The 15,391-nt window shown below is 40.1% G+C and overlaps 1 protein-coding gene across 9 annotated transcripts in view; it reads right to left on the bottom strand.

Annotated features, from left to right (window-relative positions):
- Nucleotides 1-15,391, bottom strand: part of GRID2 (glutamate ionotropic receptor delta type subunit 2) — a 554,341-nt gene that overhangs the window by 159,277 nt on the left and 379,673 nt on the right. For all 9 annotated transcript variants that reach the window (XR_011738959.1, XR_011738960.1, XR_011738961.1 and 6 more), the window contains 2 exons: nucleotides 10,882-11,043; nucleotides 4,170-4,289 (listed from right to left, as the gene is read on the bottom strand). Coding sequence is in view for 4 of the 9 variants with exons in the window: in XM_065837720.2 (XP_065693792.1) it covers nucleotides 4,170-4,289; nucleotides 10,882-11,043 (282 nt within the window). In the remaining 5 variants the exon portion in view is untranslated. The remainder of the gene's footprint in view (nucleotides 1-4,169; nucleotides 4,290-10,881; nucleotides 11,044-15,391) is intronic.

The raw sequence follows: 15,391 nt of genomic DNA, 5'->3' as shown, positions 1-15,391 counted from the left end.
AAGTAGAAAATACTTTGTCCTCTCTTGGTTACTAAACAGTGTTAGCTAATATCTCTATAATATCTCTTCTTCCCTAACGAAGGAAAAGGAAATAAGAAATAAAAGACGCAAAAAATAAGTTTATCAAAGAAAAAGTTATATACCAGATAGCAAAGCCACGCCACTATTGTAATCAACAACTGTTCTCGGAAGAAATACAAGTGGCAGTTATCTTACTAGAATGAAATCCAAAAAACGCCACACAATTTTTCCAACTCTGAACAAATAACGCTATAGAATGTTTCACACAACCCTTAATAAAAACCGGCATTATTGAGTCCACAGGGAGGGTCTTGCCATTCGCACCGGCAGGAGGAGAGATGAACAACACATCTGGCAGCTGTTATGGCCAAAGGCCTTGAGTCAGATTCCTACAAAATGGGAATTCCCCAACCACCTTCAGAAGACAAAGAGAAAGGCACGGGAGGTGGGTGTACGCTAACAGGGACACGGATGCAGAGCAAAACGCACCACAGATCTCCAGATGTCTACACGTACTCAGAAAACCAGTGTGGGAACACGAAGAAAGTCCTCGAACTTCAAAAGGTGCAGCACGGAGCCTTTGAGAAGAAGCCCAATCTGAATTACAAGGAGCACTGTGAGAAACATGAAAACCATTGTATTTCTGCAGTGCTGTTTTCTACCCCACTAAGATATAAGACAGCTCTCCCAGCTACCAGCTCCCTTTTGTCCGTTTGTTTGTTGGACGGTTATTCACAGGAACGGCAGCTTTTATTTCAGCGGCACAGATAAAAGTATTGCGCCGAAATTTAAATGTCAAAGAATACACACTCAAATGCCAAGTACCAACAGACAAATGCCAACAGAGAAATGTCAGAAATACAGCCGTGTCGCTCACTGAACATCACTATATCTGCACAAACGCAGGCCGCGGGATGATGGGTACAAACAAGAGTTCTCCCACGGTTCCTTTGGGATGGTGACACCGCCGGTGTCAATGAAAGCAGCATCTGGCATTAATGTGACCGTACTACCCAACTCTGGCATCACGTAACCCAAGTGATCCGTGCTCTGCAAGGTGAGAGATGACATTTATAACAGTACAAAATTCATATTTCAGGCAAATCCCGCTCCTGAACTTGCTAACTCCTCGCTAGATGAAGGTCCCCAACGCCATGAACCTCCACATCAATGTCCTACCGCTCTCCAGGTACGACAGAAGCTCATGAAAGCTGAAGGAGGGGACTAACGGGCAGTTTTTGCTGCATACATGGCATAGTTTGGCCAATGAAAACAAACACTAATTCTTGACATTCCCTAATTTTTTGTTGTTTTTGTTTCTTGAGTCCTAGGAATATTAACCTGTGAATACAAGTGAGCTTTTCAGAAGCAGCCAAATTACTCTGCAACCCAAACAGAGCTGACTTCAAGCACAATTTGGACTTGAGAAATTTGAGTGCGTTTAAGCATTTGTCTTGTTTTAATTAAAATCAATTGATTGTTCCCCAGGAAAAATAAAACAAATTCTTTACACACTTGACTTGGTGTGAACTTCTGGTCCCAAAGACTTCAATGGGCCTTTTGTCATGATTTCAGTCTTCATTATCTCCCATAAAAGTACTTGGAAAGATGTTAATTAGGGAAGATGCATTTGTTTAGAGATTTCAGACAGTCTGCTAATTGCAGCTGCTTCCACTAGAGTTGAAAAATAAAGTGGTTTAGGTAGTTCTGCAGTCAGACCACTAAATACATGAAAATCTGAAGTGCACTTTAATTAGCCTAACTACCAAGAATATATCTGATTCCTGTCATTATTGTGATTTGCATCCCACACTAGTGGCTCATTCACTGTAAAACCCAATCAAAGATAAAATACGTGAACTTTTGTCAAAAGGCTAAAACCAACATGTGACATTTTGACCTAAAAAGTTTTCTTCTTCTCTCTCACTTGATGTAAAAGTTTAAGGGTTCCCAGGTTGTTTTTTCGGTGTTTTTTTTTTTTTTTCAACTTTGTGACACTGATTGTAAATACCATTTTTATTTTAAACCCTTTTACTATTTAGTATAAAAAATACAACATTTAATTGGAATTATTCCGATTGTTTTTTGAAAGATGCTTTCTGGAACAATGATCGCATTCTCACACTATATAGAGAAATCCCTTTCTAAAGACCATTCCTTTCTGTACATCAGGCCTCTTTCAGAAGCTTTTTCTCTGCATCACTGAACGCTGCTTAGGAAAAACCAATGGAACAGATTAAACCTGCTCTGCTCTGCTGCAGCACATCACAAAACTCTAAGGGTAGACGTGTATAGTACAATCTTCAACAAGAACACGTTCTTATACCATCTAGATTTAATTTCGAACATCCATCTCGGCAAACATAAACAAATTTACAGACTTTCAGGATCTCAATTTTTAACTTTGCTTTTCTCCTGAATAGGGTTTCATGGTCTAATAATGTTCTGTGCAAAACTCTGCTCTCTTGGACCAACTTCAAATCTCTTTCCTTTCAAAGACGGTCAATGTCTCTTTGTCCTTGAACTCTGATAGAAGGTAAACAAGGTTCAAAAAGCCTGTTTGCACTATATCTCATTGTTCTGCACAATGCTCATTAATCTCTTCTTTAAAAGTAAACTATACCATAGTTCAAATTTGCACTGTAAATCTAAATTATACCATTGGAAAAGAGTTAGATAGGCTAGGAAGTCTTTTTGCACTTCTATATTTCCAAGACCTTTCTGGGGGTCTCTCTCTTATCTTTTTTGTGAAATGGAAGAACACAATTTAATGCCTCACTCAGACAGGCCTGAAGTAAAAAAGCAGCCAAAGTCAACCAATTAACTGAAGATACAGAGATTTGTGTTCGGAAAGACTACCTGGTTCCTCTGTACAACAAGTAGCCCTCGATGCATAGCACGGAAAATAAATCAAGTCAAAATATAGGAGGGGGAATAAGGACTCATCCAACATTCTGGTCACCCCAAGACTTTGGGAAGCACATCTCCAAATATCAATAAGATCCAGCTCCATATATTTCCAGGATCTCTGCTCAAGATGACATAGCTATGGGCACATATGTACATTAAGGTATTGACAACAGATGAAACAGCTGGAATGGAATAACGACTCCAATGAATAGCAGAGGAGAAACTTCAGGAGTTTAAAGACACCTTTAACTTCTTATTTATCTCTCCCTTCTTTCAAAGCACTTATCTGTTACAGCAGAAGGTGTGCAGACAAATGACGTACTTCATCATACAGCGACACCGACACATGGAACCAGTTTACATATATTAAGATAACTTTCTCTGTCATTTGCTTTCAGACAATGACTTCGGGTTCCTCACATATTAAAAAAACCAGTGTGATGTGATATACTAAATCAAGAGATCCTGGTATTACCTTTCAGGTATGAATGCGAGATGCTCCTGGAGAAGTCTATCGGTCTTTTTATTTTCCTAAAAGGTACCATATGATTTTCGCTACTTTTGCCATCCCAGCTGGGCAGTTGTCCAAAGTTAAAGATGCACATTGCAAATAGAGACCCGCTCCCACCATTCCTAAACACAGGACTTAACATTGATTCTTACAGGCTAAGAAAACTGAAATACCAAGAGAAAGGAGTTTTGCTGGAGGTGGACCCTGTTTCCTCAAACAATCTCCGTCCGAGTACTTTGGACCGTGTCTGGCAGCTGAATCCATAACATTACTCTTATTCTGTAAAACTCATTTCTACTAAAACATCATGTACTTGTTTTATGAAGAGATTACAGAAAATCTGTCTATGTTGCAACAGATTTTCTCTTGCAGTACCTATGAATTTTAATCATCTAGTGGGTGCAGCATACCACCACGAGTATCAAGTGTCAATCTGGGTTTTCTAAACATAATTCCTTGTAAAATCTGCTATTTTGGGCAGTTGACCAGCAGCTTAACACATTCGGTATCACAGGCACCACCTTGATCAACACAACCTCCTGCACGGTCCCCTCGCAATAATAAAATCAATGGGTACGCAGGGGTTCAAGACTTTTCTCACATTTCTTACTTCTTCAAACAACGCACAACGACGTGTTAGCTGCCATCAAACACCTTTCTATTAACATGCAACACAAGAAAGGTTTTTAAAAAATTGGTAAACATGGTCTCATATATGTAACCTCACCTTGCGGATGCCTCTGCCAAGATCTTCTCCGTAATTTGTCCCCAAAATTTCAAAATGCACATTGGGATTCCCCCCATTTTCTGCAAACTCCAGTTCTCCAGTCAAGCCGTTCACTCCACCCTAGTGGAAAAAAACAAAGGAGAACGGAGTGAAAACTCAGAAGTAGCCAATACTGGCAATCTTTTGTTTCTCCAAGCGATTTGTGCAACTCTGTAGAACACATACACAACTACCAGAATTAGGACGGTTTTCCGTTTCTGAAAACCACGTTTCCTTAAAGAAATTTGGATGTTCCTGTATCATTTAAGCTCTTCACAGAAGAATCAAACTCAACAATGCTAAGCAGGTACAACACAAGCAATACTCTTACTCCTAGACAATTTGCACTCCCATTTGTGTTCTTTGATCCATCATACATAGATATATTCTAGACCCATTAAAACCAAAAGTTTTGCCATGAATTTTAGTGGAAGCATAACTAAAGACAAATACGTAAAATACATTGCGCAAAGTTTTCTCACTTAGAGGAGATTTCCACATCAGATCAGATTGAGTTTTGGATCACGTTAGGTGTCTTTTAAGCCCAGCGTAATTGATCTGCACAAATGAAGAGGTGCTTGTCTAGCCGAATATTGTGATTTTCCTGTTTTCCTCCACGATTCTTCTCTACTACTAAGAATGCATGATATGAGGGAAAATACAGCATATTTTTGAGCTTGCTTTTGCTTCTTTACATTTTAGTCAGAAGGGGTTTAAATACTGAAGATGAAACAGTGAATATTGACTGTAATAAATCAGAGTTGAAAGGGCTATGTGTGCCACAGCAATACGCAAAATATATTCCAGGGTTAATTTAACATAAAGCACATTTCATTTTTATATAAGAACTGCGATGACCTGAGCTGTAAAACCAACAGAGCCACATCAAATGGCTACAATGAAAACCTTCAGCTTTAACAAAATTCCTTCAGTTTTCGGATTCAGGGGAAATGAGATGTTTAACCCACTCCTTCCCAAACCTTGAACAGTATTTTATATTGCAATATCAACTACCTAGCTAAGCACATTAGCCTTGCTAGACCATGGTTTTAAAAGATCGATTCTCACATCTTCAGTTTGGAGAAAATCCAGGAAGGAGTATGAAATTTGCATCTCTATTAAAGATCACTATGAACTGACATAATCTGGTTATCCTTTTATAAGCATTAATAAGATTATAATAAAAATAAAGAAGTTGATCGTTGGGATAATATGTTTAAAACTAACTAGAGGCTAGTACTATCAGGGAATAATACATAAAATATTGTGTCATTTTCAGTTAAAAACAGGAGAATACTTTGTGTATATATACATTTTGAACCATGAAAAAATATTTTCTATAATATTTACATTTTGAATGAGATACTAGAATACAAATTCAAAAATCCTGATTAAGAGTACATCTGTACAAAAGCCTCCAGGTCATTGTGCCCTTGGGAAGAGCCAGCCAGGCAATTTTGATGCGTGGCGCTATGCTTAACGTGACACTGAGGTTACTCATTAAGCTCGAGCACAATCCTGTAATAATCACACCTTCCTGGCTTTTAGATTGGGGTTAGCACACCTCTGGCTGCTTCGCAGGAAAGACAGAGTGAGCTTGTGTTTACCTGCAAATTCAATTCAAAATATCCTGGGGCAAATAATTGACTTTCACTAACATCAACCTTTTCTGCTAACTTAAATTTTATTACAACCTATTCACAAACCATAAAAAAAAACACCCCAAATCAACTGTTCCATGTACCTTTTTTCCTCATACGGTCTCATCTGGCTTTTTGATTAATTAAGCCAGAATTTCATGGTACAAGTGATGCAGAAATGTCTTGCAAAGCAGCACAGATCTGCAAGGCTTGGGATCCCCATCTGATCCCCCAAAACCTCCGTCTGGCTGACGTGCCCTCCCTGACCATATACTCCTTTTATTATATTATATTTCATATTTCCTATATTACTTCTGAAATGATCATTTTTTTTTCCCCAAAAAGGGAATTAAAGCTGTGGGTTGGAGGTGGATGAACTATGAAAATTAATTCAACTGTTATAGCTCATCTCAGCTGCACCACGATTTCAACATCTGGAGAAGGAAGGGAAAGCTTTGCAACAAAATAATTAAAGAAAGGAAACAGTCAACAAAACCCCTACAATCTGTTAACACAGTTTGAAATGGGTAAGTTTCATTACAGAAAACTAAATTGACTTTATTTACCAGATTAAAAGCGCTCCAAATAATTTATAGGATGTGAAGATAGAATCATGTCTAAAATATACATGATTTTTTTGAGACTTGGGACAGCAATTAATCTTTGTCCTTATTTGAGCAAATATGATTAAAAAGAGATCACACGAAGCAGAATTTCACCTCAGATACATAGGGAGTAGTGAAATCCACTTTTTAAGCAAAGCCAGAATTGTTTGGAAATACGCGCCCCCTAACAGACCCACCTACTGCTCTTTTGGAATTGAATCTCTACCCAAACCCATTGTCTAAGTTTATTTACCTTGATTTTTAACCAGCTGCAAGTGTTGGGGCAAGATACAAGCTCCAAGTCTGTTAGTTGGTTTTATTTTGCTGAAATCCAGTGGTAACCATAACAACAATTTTTCTCATTTATCTATTTGGGCAATTTCATCGCGCTTTGAAAATTTTTCTTGTGAGAGTGTCTCTGATTAAAGGTTTCTTTCCTATAGATTGTGTACATCTGCAAGAAGTGTAAAATAAGAGCTCAAATGGGATGGGGACACTCTTGTCCTTTTACGCAGAGTCTTCCCAAGTGCGGATCCCCCTACAACACTTGTTTGATTTATGGCACGTGTTTTATTGCTCTGCTAATGCAGAGTGGAAGGCGATCACAGCCGAAATGGCCATCCGTATGACAGCTACTAATCCACCAACTTCCTGATGAGATTTTCCCAAGTTATTTTAGCGTTAATTATGGTCACGGCTAAGAGTCCAAGAAATTTTTCATTCCATTTAACTTAGAGAAACGAAGCTATTTGGGGAAAAAAATATGAAGACAGATTTATTATCTCCTCTCTCAAATCCCTCTAAGGTCGAGCCGCAACCATGCAATTTCTCCTGACACGCTTAAAACCGAAGAGCGAAATGTCAGTTGTTAGGACAAAAATGTTTTACTTACATTTCCGATCACCGCTCTGGGCTTTGCAGAGCTGTTCTAAAGCTTGGCAAGAGAGTTAAAGCCTACTTGAGTCCCGCCTAGACTGGCAAGATGAAGTGCAGTTTATAGATGCTTAGGCACTGCTGTACTGTAAGTCCCTGAAGAAAACACTATTTACCTGGCAGTCAGGGCCTCACTGGGGAATGTCAGCTTGCCAATCATCACTTATAAAACATTCTACTTGCTCTCACAGTTTCTGTTCAAATGTCCTCTTTTTTGCCAAAATATAGTCCGACACTACTGATTTTGCAATTAAGGAAAAAAAACCTGTGGCTACAGTGAGAAAAAATACTAAGTATGAGTTTCGCATTTTATTCTTGAAAAGATCTGATATGAAAACGTTGCATTTTGAACTCAACGCACCATTTAGAGCATCAGCGAAGAGAGCCTGAGCTACTGCCTCAAAAACAACTGGACACCTTTCTTTGCTTGGCATCACTGAGCATCGCTGACATTGCTGAGACCACAACTCGTTGACAGTTCCACCTGTGATTCGCAAAACAGCGTGGGGTACAGCTCGTTTTAGAATCATAGAGTCATTTTGGTTGGAAGGGACCCTCAGGATCATCGAGTCCAACCATAACCCAACTCTGGCACTAAACCATGTCCCTAAGAACCTCGCCTAAACGCCTTTTAAACCCGTCCAGGGATGGTGACTCCACTGTGGGACTACGGTGGGTCTGTGGATTCCCTGGTGGAGGGCATGGGAACAGAAATTCGCCTGGGGGATATCAAGGCCTACCCATGAGAAAGATGGGGGTAAAGAAGTATCTGAAGAGGTTAAGGATGTACCCGTGAGAGAGAAGGGAGTAAGAGTAACATCGATGATAGCAAAAATAGCCGATGAGATGTTACTGCTGTAACTTGTAGCCAAGAGTGAAGAGACACATGAATTGGTAAAACTGTCTAAAAATGCACTTGTGGCAATAAATGGCATCTACTACTTTCCTCCTGGAAGAACTTGGTCTATGTCGTTTGTCCATCTCAACGGCAACACTCCACCCCTGCCCTGGGCAGCCTGTTCCAATGCCCAACAGCCCTTTCCATGAAGAATTTTCTCCTAATATCCAACCTAAACCCTCCCTGGTGCAACTTGAAGCCTTTTCCTCTAGCAATAAAAGTTTTCTGTTTGCCAGCAAGCTACGCAAATGTTCCTGGGAAGAGATCAGGTGAGCATGGGAGAAGACACATGCAGTAACTTGATGGCATTTTTCTGAGTTGATCCTCCATCTAATCCTACTTAGATTTATTCTCAGGCTATTTGGGAAGATTAATTTTTCCAACAGTAGAATTATTTTCTAGCAATACTTATTTCTCTCCCCGTGAAATGGCTTTACTGAGAAACAAACACATGAGCATGTGTTGGGGGATAGTTCCTATTACAGAAGTGATTTTAGAACTAATTGAGAGAGCTGGCCAAATTCATTAGAATAATTGTATTTCCTGATGAACTTAACTATTTACTCAGTTCCAGAATGGGAAGAACAGATATTAGATTTTAATAATTGTAGTGGGCTTAAAAGCGTGGGTTTTGTTTGTTTGTTTGTGGGGTTTTTTTTTAGGCTTTGTCCAATTAGCTGAATTCACACCAAAAAAGCAGCTTTTGAAGTTGGTTGTAGAAATAGCGACACAGGAATCATATGTTTGACAGTGAAAAGTAACAAATGGCAACAGGGAACGATTCAAACTGCTATTTCGCCATTTCAAGAACCGTTTGAAACTCTAATTCCCCCTCATTCCCTATTAGGTCAATAATCATAAAGAAATTAGTTTATTTCTTTATAGGTGAACAGCGTTCTCCTATTTTTAACACATTTTAACATATCTTCTTATGATATTCCATGATACACTACATCTTGAAAAAAGTGGTGATTTCCAAATGAAAACACAAACCTTTCTATTCAGAAACTACTTAAATAGCACATAGTAACTTTTTGCTGTTTTAGAGAAATAATCGTTATTTCAGTTGGTTTTAGAGGACGTGCTGACGTGACAGAAAAGATGTTTAAAGAAAAACACGCAGATGGAAACTGGAAGTATTCTCAAGAAGAGAGATGAAGTGGGTTTCATTTTTCCTTTCCTTGCTTTTTAGTGTTATCGTTTATCTGGTACCTCATCGGACAGTCACCAATGTCAAATTTTGATCTCAAAAGTACGCAGCTGTGATGCTAAAGTCCTTCTATATAAGTTCTTCAGTGAAACAAAAGGGAAGGTAGACCACAAAATTGAAGCAGATTTCGTCTTTCTTGTGCAATTCCAGCACTCAGCCGCAATCTTTAACTTTCCTCCGCCTTGGGATTGAAACGGTACAGACAATCGTACACAAAAGATAGTTCTGCGTTTCATTTTGGGTTGAATTTTAACTTCCAATTTTTGCAAGTTACTTCTAAAAGAGATGCCAGTAGCTCTAGCAGCCTGTGCCTGCAACTCCAGCTCGCACACTCAGTTCTGATCCTAAAGTGGAAGTGCATTTCTTGACTTCTCTGGCTCAAGCTTCCTATTTGGATTTGATAAGTAGAAATAGCTTTTCCTTTATTAATGAAAAACTGTGCAATAGCATTCGCAAAACCCAAGCTGAGAAGTTCCAGAACCAGCCTCGCCTGAAACGTCACTTCAAACACACGGGGCTACCAAATGTGATTTTGAAATTGCTCTGGTAGGTTAAGAGCAACACAGTTCAGAGAGACTTAAAGTCATATCCTGCCCCCGAAATAAGAAATATGTCCTGGATTATCCCTGCAGCCTCATGACTTCATTAGAATGGAAACTGGGGACAGGCACCAAAGAAAGGCTTCAACTTTTATTTTGGAGCTAATGCAGATTGAGCCATGACTGGGGAAAAAAACAAGCAGTGTTACATAAGGAGAGTGAAAGGAATAACGTACAGGAAAGGGTGCGTATTTTGACTCAACACTGACCCAGAGGGCTATTATAATTGTCTCTGAGTATATGGAGGCGGTAAACCCCATAAAGAAAGTGAATAACTAAGAAAAAGTATTTCTAGAGATGGAAGAACAGGAAAAGGCTCGGGCACGAGCGTGATTAAGGTATGAAATAATAACCAAAGGGAAGTAACAAGAGCTTAACATTGGATAAAGGCACCATAGAGACGTTATAGGGAACGGTTCTGCAATGGCAGGATATAGACCACAAAAATTAGGGTTTTCCTCGCTCTCATTTCTATATTTCACTATATTAATGTCAACAGCAGTACAACAGCACATTGCACAGGACATTACCCACCTGGGAATTCTGCAACCTTTTTGTTTTTTTTTTGATTTACAAATAAAATAGCAAATTTATCTGCTTTACCCTCCTAATCGGTACCATTTTTTCACCAGGATACTATTTATTCATAACTGAAAATTCTATAAGTTTGGTACTTCTGGTAAACAAACACACCGACTTCATTTCAAATATGCTCATTACGACATAGAAAAGAAACCCACAACCAACGGACAAGCAAAGTATTTTAGCAATCGAAGGGGAAAAGGTACCTTCTTGATGGTTTCCAACATGGATCGCCCTCCTTGCCAGGGTTTGGAGTTCTTCCTGATGCAGGTGAGGCTGGCCATGCTGTGCCACTTTCTGTCCTCCAGCTTCTTGTGGAAGGCGTTGGCCAACAGCAGGACGGTGTCGTATATATACAGGTTAGAAATCTGCAATTCAAAGGGGAGTATTAGCGTTAGTATTTGTGGTCTCCCGCCAGCAGCCAGGATTTAACATTTGTTTTGCCTCACCTATAATCCTCTGCTATTTAAACGACTTACTTGCTAGTAAGAAGAAATCGTAAGAATCAAAAGTCTTATCTTCGGCTCTTAAAAAATGAAACGCAGCTGAGGGCGGTCTCCTTTCAAGTGATTTGCAGCAACCATCTCCACATGTGAAGCAGAGGCAGCCCAGTCACTGGCCCAGCTGCATTGGCAGCATTTGAAGACCTTCTCATGAAGGTAAACAGGCCTTTTATTTTTAACCAGTTGCCTGCAACTTTCAAATTTTTCAGTCACCAGATATTTGGACACCATCAGATGCTCTTTAAGATTGTTTTGTTCTTTTGAAAAATAGAAGCTCTGGGAATTTAAAATGAATCATTTCACTGGGGGTTTTTGTTCCTGATTTTTGCAGCCAATTCTGATCGAGGCAATTTCTGTAATGAAATATAACGCTGTGAAATCTTTCTCATTCTGCAACTGATAATGTTCCCTCTCAGAGTATTTGTGAGCAGCTGTTAATTCCTTGCAGGACAAAACTCTTACTGATGAAACATGTAGATATTTCACTGTGAAGCACAGTTGCACACGAATGGTGCGAGGAGGTTCCAGTTTGGCACCCCAGAGAGAAGAGGTGAACTCAAGAATTCACTTGTGTGTCCGTTCCACTTCCCCATGTACTGTTTCTAGATGTGTATTTTTAAATGCTCACAGTACAAAGCCAGATGTGAAAGATAAAACATAACGTAAAAGAGCAGAAGATCAGAATTCATGAAACGAGTAGTTTACAATACAGTTTTATTTCTGTCCTCAAGCAGCAGGAACATTTAAGCCGGTAACAGTATTACAAAGAGAAACCTCTTCTCGGGAAGAGAAATGATAAGAACCTTTGGGAATATTATTTTTAGATAACCTATTGGTCATCTGAAGCCACGGGGACTGAAGTTACTGAGGGAAACGCCGTTTCCTCGGCTGGAATGTGAAGGGGGCTGTACAGCATTCCTAGTGCCTGGAAATAAATTACCCAGCAGCAATTTGCTAATTGAGGTTGCTGGTTTTGGCTTTGTTAGTTTGGTTGGCTGGTTGTTGTCCACCAGTGACAGAGAAGCCAAAAGACATTTCCTAGGATTGTGGAATATGCTGACTGCTCTGCGTAAGGGTTTCTCCATACGGATGGTCTGCTCGGAACCTTTAAAGAAGGAAGAAGTTCAGAACGGGAAAATATTCTGGCTTTGTAGGGAACACAATACACCTCTACAGTGTTAATACCACAAACAAACACAACTTTGATCCTCATTTCCCTTTTTATTTAGATGACAATGATCCTTCACTCCCTCTTTCTGGAAGATGCTTCTCTATTGTTGTTTGAGCTTCCCCAGTGACCGTGAATATTTCCATGTCAGTATTCGCCCAGGAACGAATTCACTTCACACAGATGCACAGGTCAGGCATCGCTGGGAGTGGCAGGATTAATAGCACAGATTGAGGATCTGGGTTCAGATTAATCAAGCGTTTTTAAAATAACTTGGATGATTTGTCTGTGTGTTGTAAACCTACAAAGAATTCAAAGCATTTCATATAAAACTGTTTTTCCCCAAAGTAAGCACCACAGGGACATTTATTGGTGGGGAAGAGGAGGAATTATTACCATGCTGTGAGGAAATATTATTCTATAAAGAGAAAACAAACAAAACAAAAAAGCCACAATGCCTAGGGAGCAGAGACAATAAGGTCAGTAATGAGACTAAATTGGTACATGAAGGGCTACAGATGCTAGGTCATCATTTCCTGACAAAATGAAATGACATTGCTTTCAAGGTAGCTCCCGTAACCTAATAATCATGGGAATGGAAGACGGTTGTCACGGTTCATGAGGAAGGATGCGCTGGCTAATCTAAGAGTAATATAGCTGGGCCTTCGGTGAGTATTAACAGGGCTCGGGAGTACAGAGTTCAGCAATTATTAAGCATTGTTGTTCCTTCACTAATAGTTCGGTTGAACACTCACAGCAATCAATCTCTGATAAAGACACTGCGATTAATTTCTGCCTCTCTGCCTTCCCTGTCACTACCACAAGGATGCTTCATTAGCAGCCGTCCCGATGCACAGAGCGGGGCCGTAATTTAAAGTCACTTTGCACTTTTATTCATTTCCCACGGAAACTTATTGGGGCATTTAACGTGTTGCCTGGTATCTATTAGCGATGCTTTATTCATTCCAAGTCTCTTAGACTAATCCTTGGACACTTGATTACCAAGAAGTGTCCAACTGCATTACCTCCTGTTGATGCAATTCCAAGTTCAGATAGGATATTTTATTCCATATTGTAGAAGAAAGGTATTTAGCGATTAGATTAAGTATGAGTGATTGATCTGGATTAACCATGTTTATTTTATGTATACCTAGAATATTGCACACAGGTTTTAGACAAAAGGGTTATGGTACTGAATACTTCTGTGAATCCAGTTTTCAGCTTCCAAAATGATACAAATGCATAGCTGTTGTTTTCAGTGGGACAACCCCAGAGACACAATAAGAGGGCTTCACCAAAATATTTGTCAGCGTTTTAATAAAGGTACTGAAAATAAAATCATTATTCACACAGACTTCAGGGGGAGTAATTGAGAAAAAATAAATCAAGAAATCCACCCTTGTAATTTCCAGAGAATATTCCTGATTAGCCACACTATGATGGCATTAAAAAAAAATCATCAGAAATTTCAATTTAGAAACTGTTTCAACTCCCCAATGGAACAGAAGTTAATTTATAATATTGTTGGGGAGAATAATTAGACAGTGAACAAACCCCACAGCTCCTAAAAGGTCTGTGCATCATACAAAGACACAGGGAAAACCGTGTCAGAATTTTCCTTCCTCTCATTTTTTAGTGTTGTTTCAGCTACTAATGCAGTGCAGCACAAAAAACGCAACTCAACTGTGCAGAACACTTAAACCAGTCAAGTTGCCATCATTCCTTTGAACCAAAACATTCTGAAAGCTTTTAATAGGAATATTATAGCTCTCCTAGCTATAGGTTGATCAAGAAGCACAGCTTAATGTATAAGGTCCAGTTTAACATGTTCAATGGAATTTGTAGAGGATAAACTTTGATTTCCACAAGTTTTCTTCCCTAGAGTCAGTTCACTGTTGAAGCCCAAATGAGATGTAAGCGAAGTTGAAGAGAAAAAGAAATGAACACACGAAGCCTCCCATTGATATGTGATTCTTATTTTTTGCCTTGTTGTAGTTAATAACTTTATGCTTGAAAACTGCTCTTTGCAATCTGTGGTGGCTGCAAATAACTACAGCCTCTGTTTTTACGCTTTATCCACAGACTACTCAAGTGCCCCCTAGGACCACACAGAATATAAGCAGGAGGAGTTAGAATCCTATGTTCGGTCGGGAGATTATGATCTGGTGGCAATTACAGAAACGTGGTGGGACAGTTCACATGGCTGGAATGTGGTCATGGATGGCTATGCCCTTTTCAGGAAAGACAGGCCAGCCAGGCGTGGTGGTGGAGTTGCTCTCTATGTGAGAGAGCAACTGCAATGTACTAAATTCTGCCCAGGAGCAGATGAGGAACGAGTTGAGAGTGTATGGGTCAGGATCAAGGGACAGGCTGGTAGGGGTGATACTGTTGTAGGTGTCTATTACAGGCCACCAGATCAGACTGAGGAAGTTGATGAGGCCTTCTATGCGCAGCTGAGAGTGGCCTCACAGTCACAGACCCTGGTTGTTGTGGGTGATTTTAACTTCCCTGATGTTTGCTGGAAGGACCATTCAGCCAGCCAGCCACAGTCCAGGAGGTTCCTCCAGTGCCTTGATGATAACTTCCTCATGCAGATGGTGGAGGAGCCGACCAGGAGAGGTGCACTGCTGGATCTCATCCTCACTAACAAAGAGGGTCTGGTTGAAGCAGTAAAGGTTGAGGGCTGCCTGGGTTGCAGTGACCACGAGATGGTGGAGTTCAGCATCTCGTGTGGCAGGAACAAAACAGCAAGTAGAATTGCAACCCTGGACTTTGGCAGGGCTAATTTCGGCCTTTTCAAGCACCTGCTGAGGGAAACCCCATGGGCAAGACTGCTTGAAGGAAAAGGGGCCCAAGAGAGCTGGATTGCATTCAGAGATTGCTTCTTCCATGCTCAGGATCAGAGCATCCCCACACGTAGGAAGTCGAGGAAGGGAGCCAGAAGGCCTGCGTGGTTGAATAGGGATCTGTTGGGTATGCTCAAGCAGAAGAGGCGAGTTTACAGGTCATGGAAGCAGGGACTGGCCACTTGGGAGGAATATAAGG

Source organism: Patagioenas fasciata, chromosome 4 (assembly GCF_037038585.1).
Source record: "Patagioenas fasciata isolate bPatFas1 chromosome 4, bPatFas1.hap1, whole genome shotgun sequence".
Classification (NCBI taxonomy): Eukaryota; Metazoa; Chordata; class Aves; order Columbiformes; family Columbidae; genus Patagioenas; species Patagioenas fasciata.
Note: the sequence above shows the minus strand (reverse complement) of the source record. Positions and strands in the feature narration are given on the sequence as shown.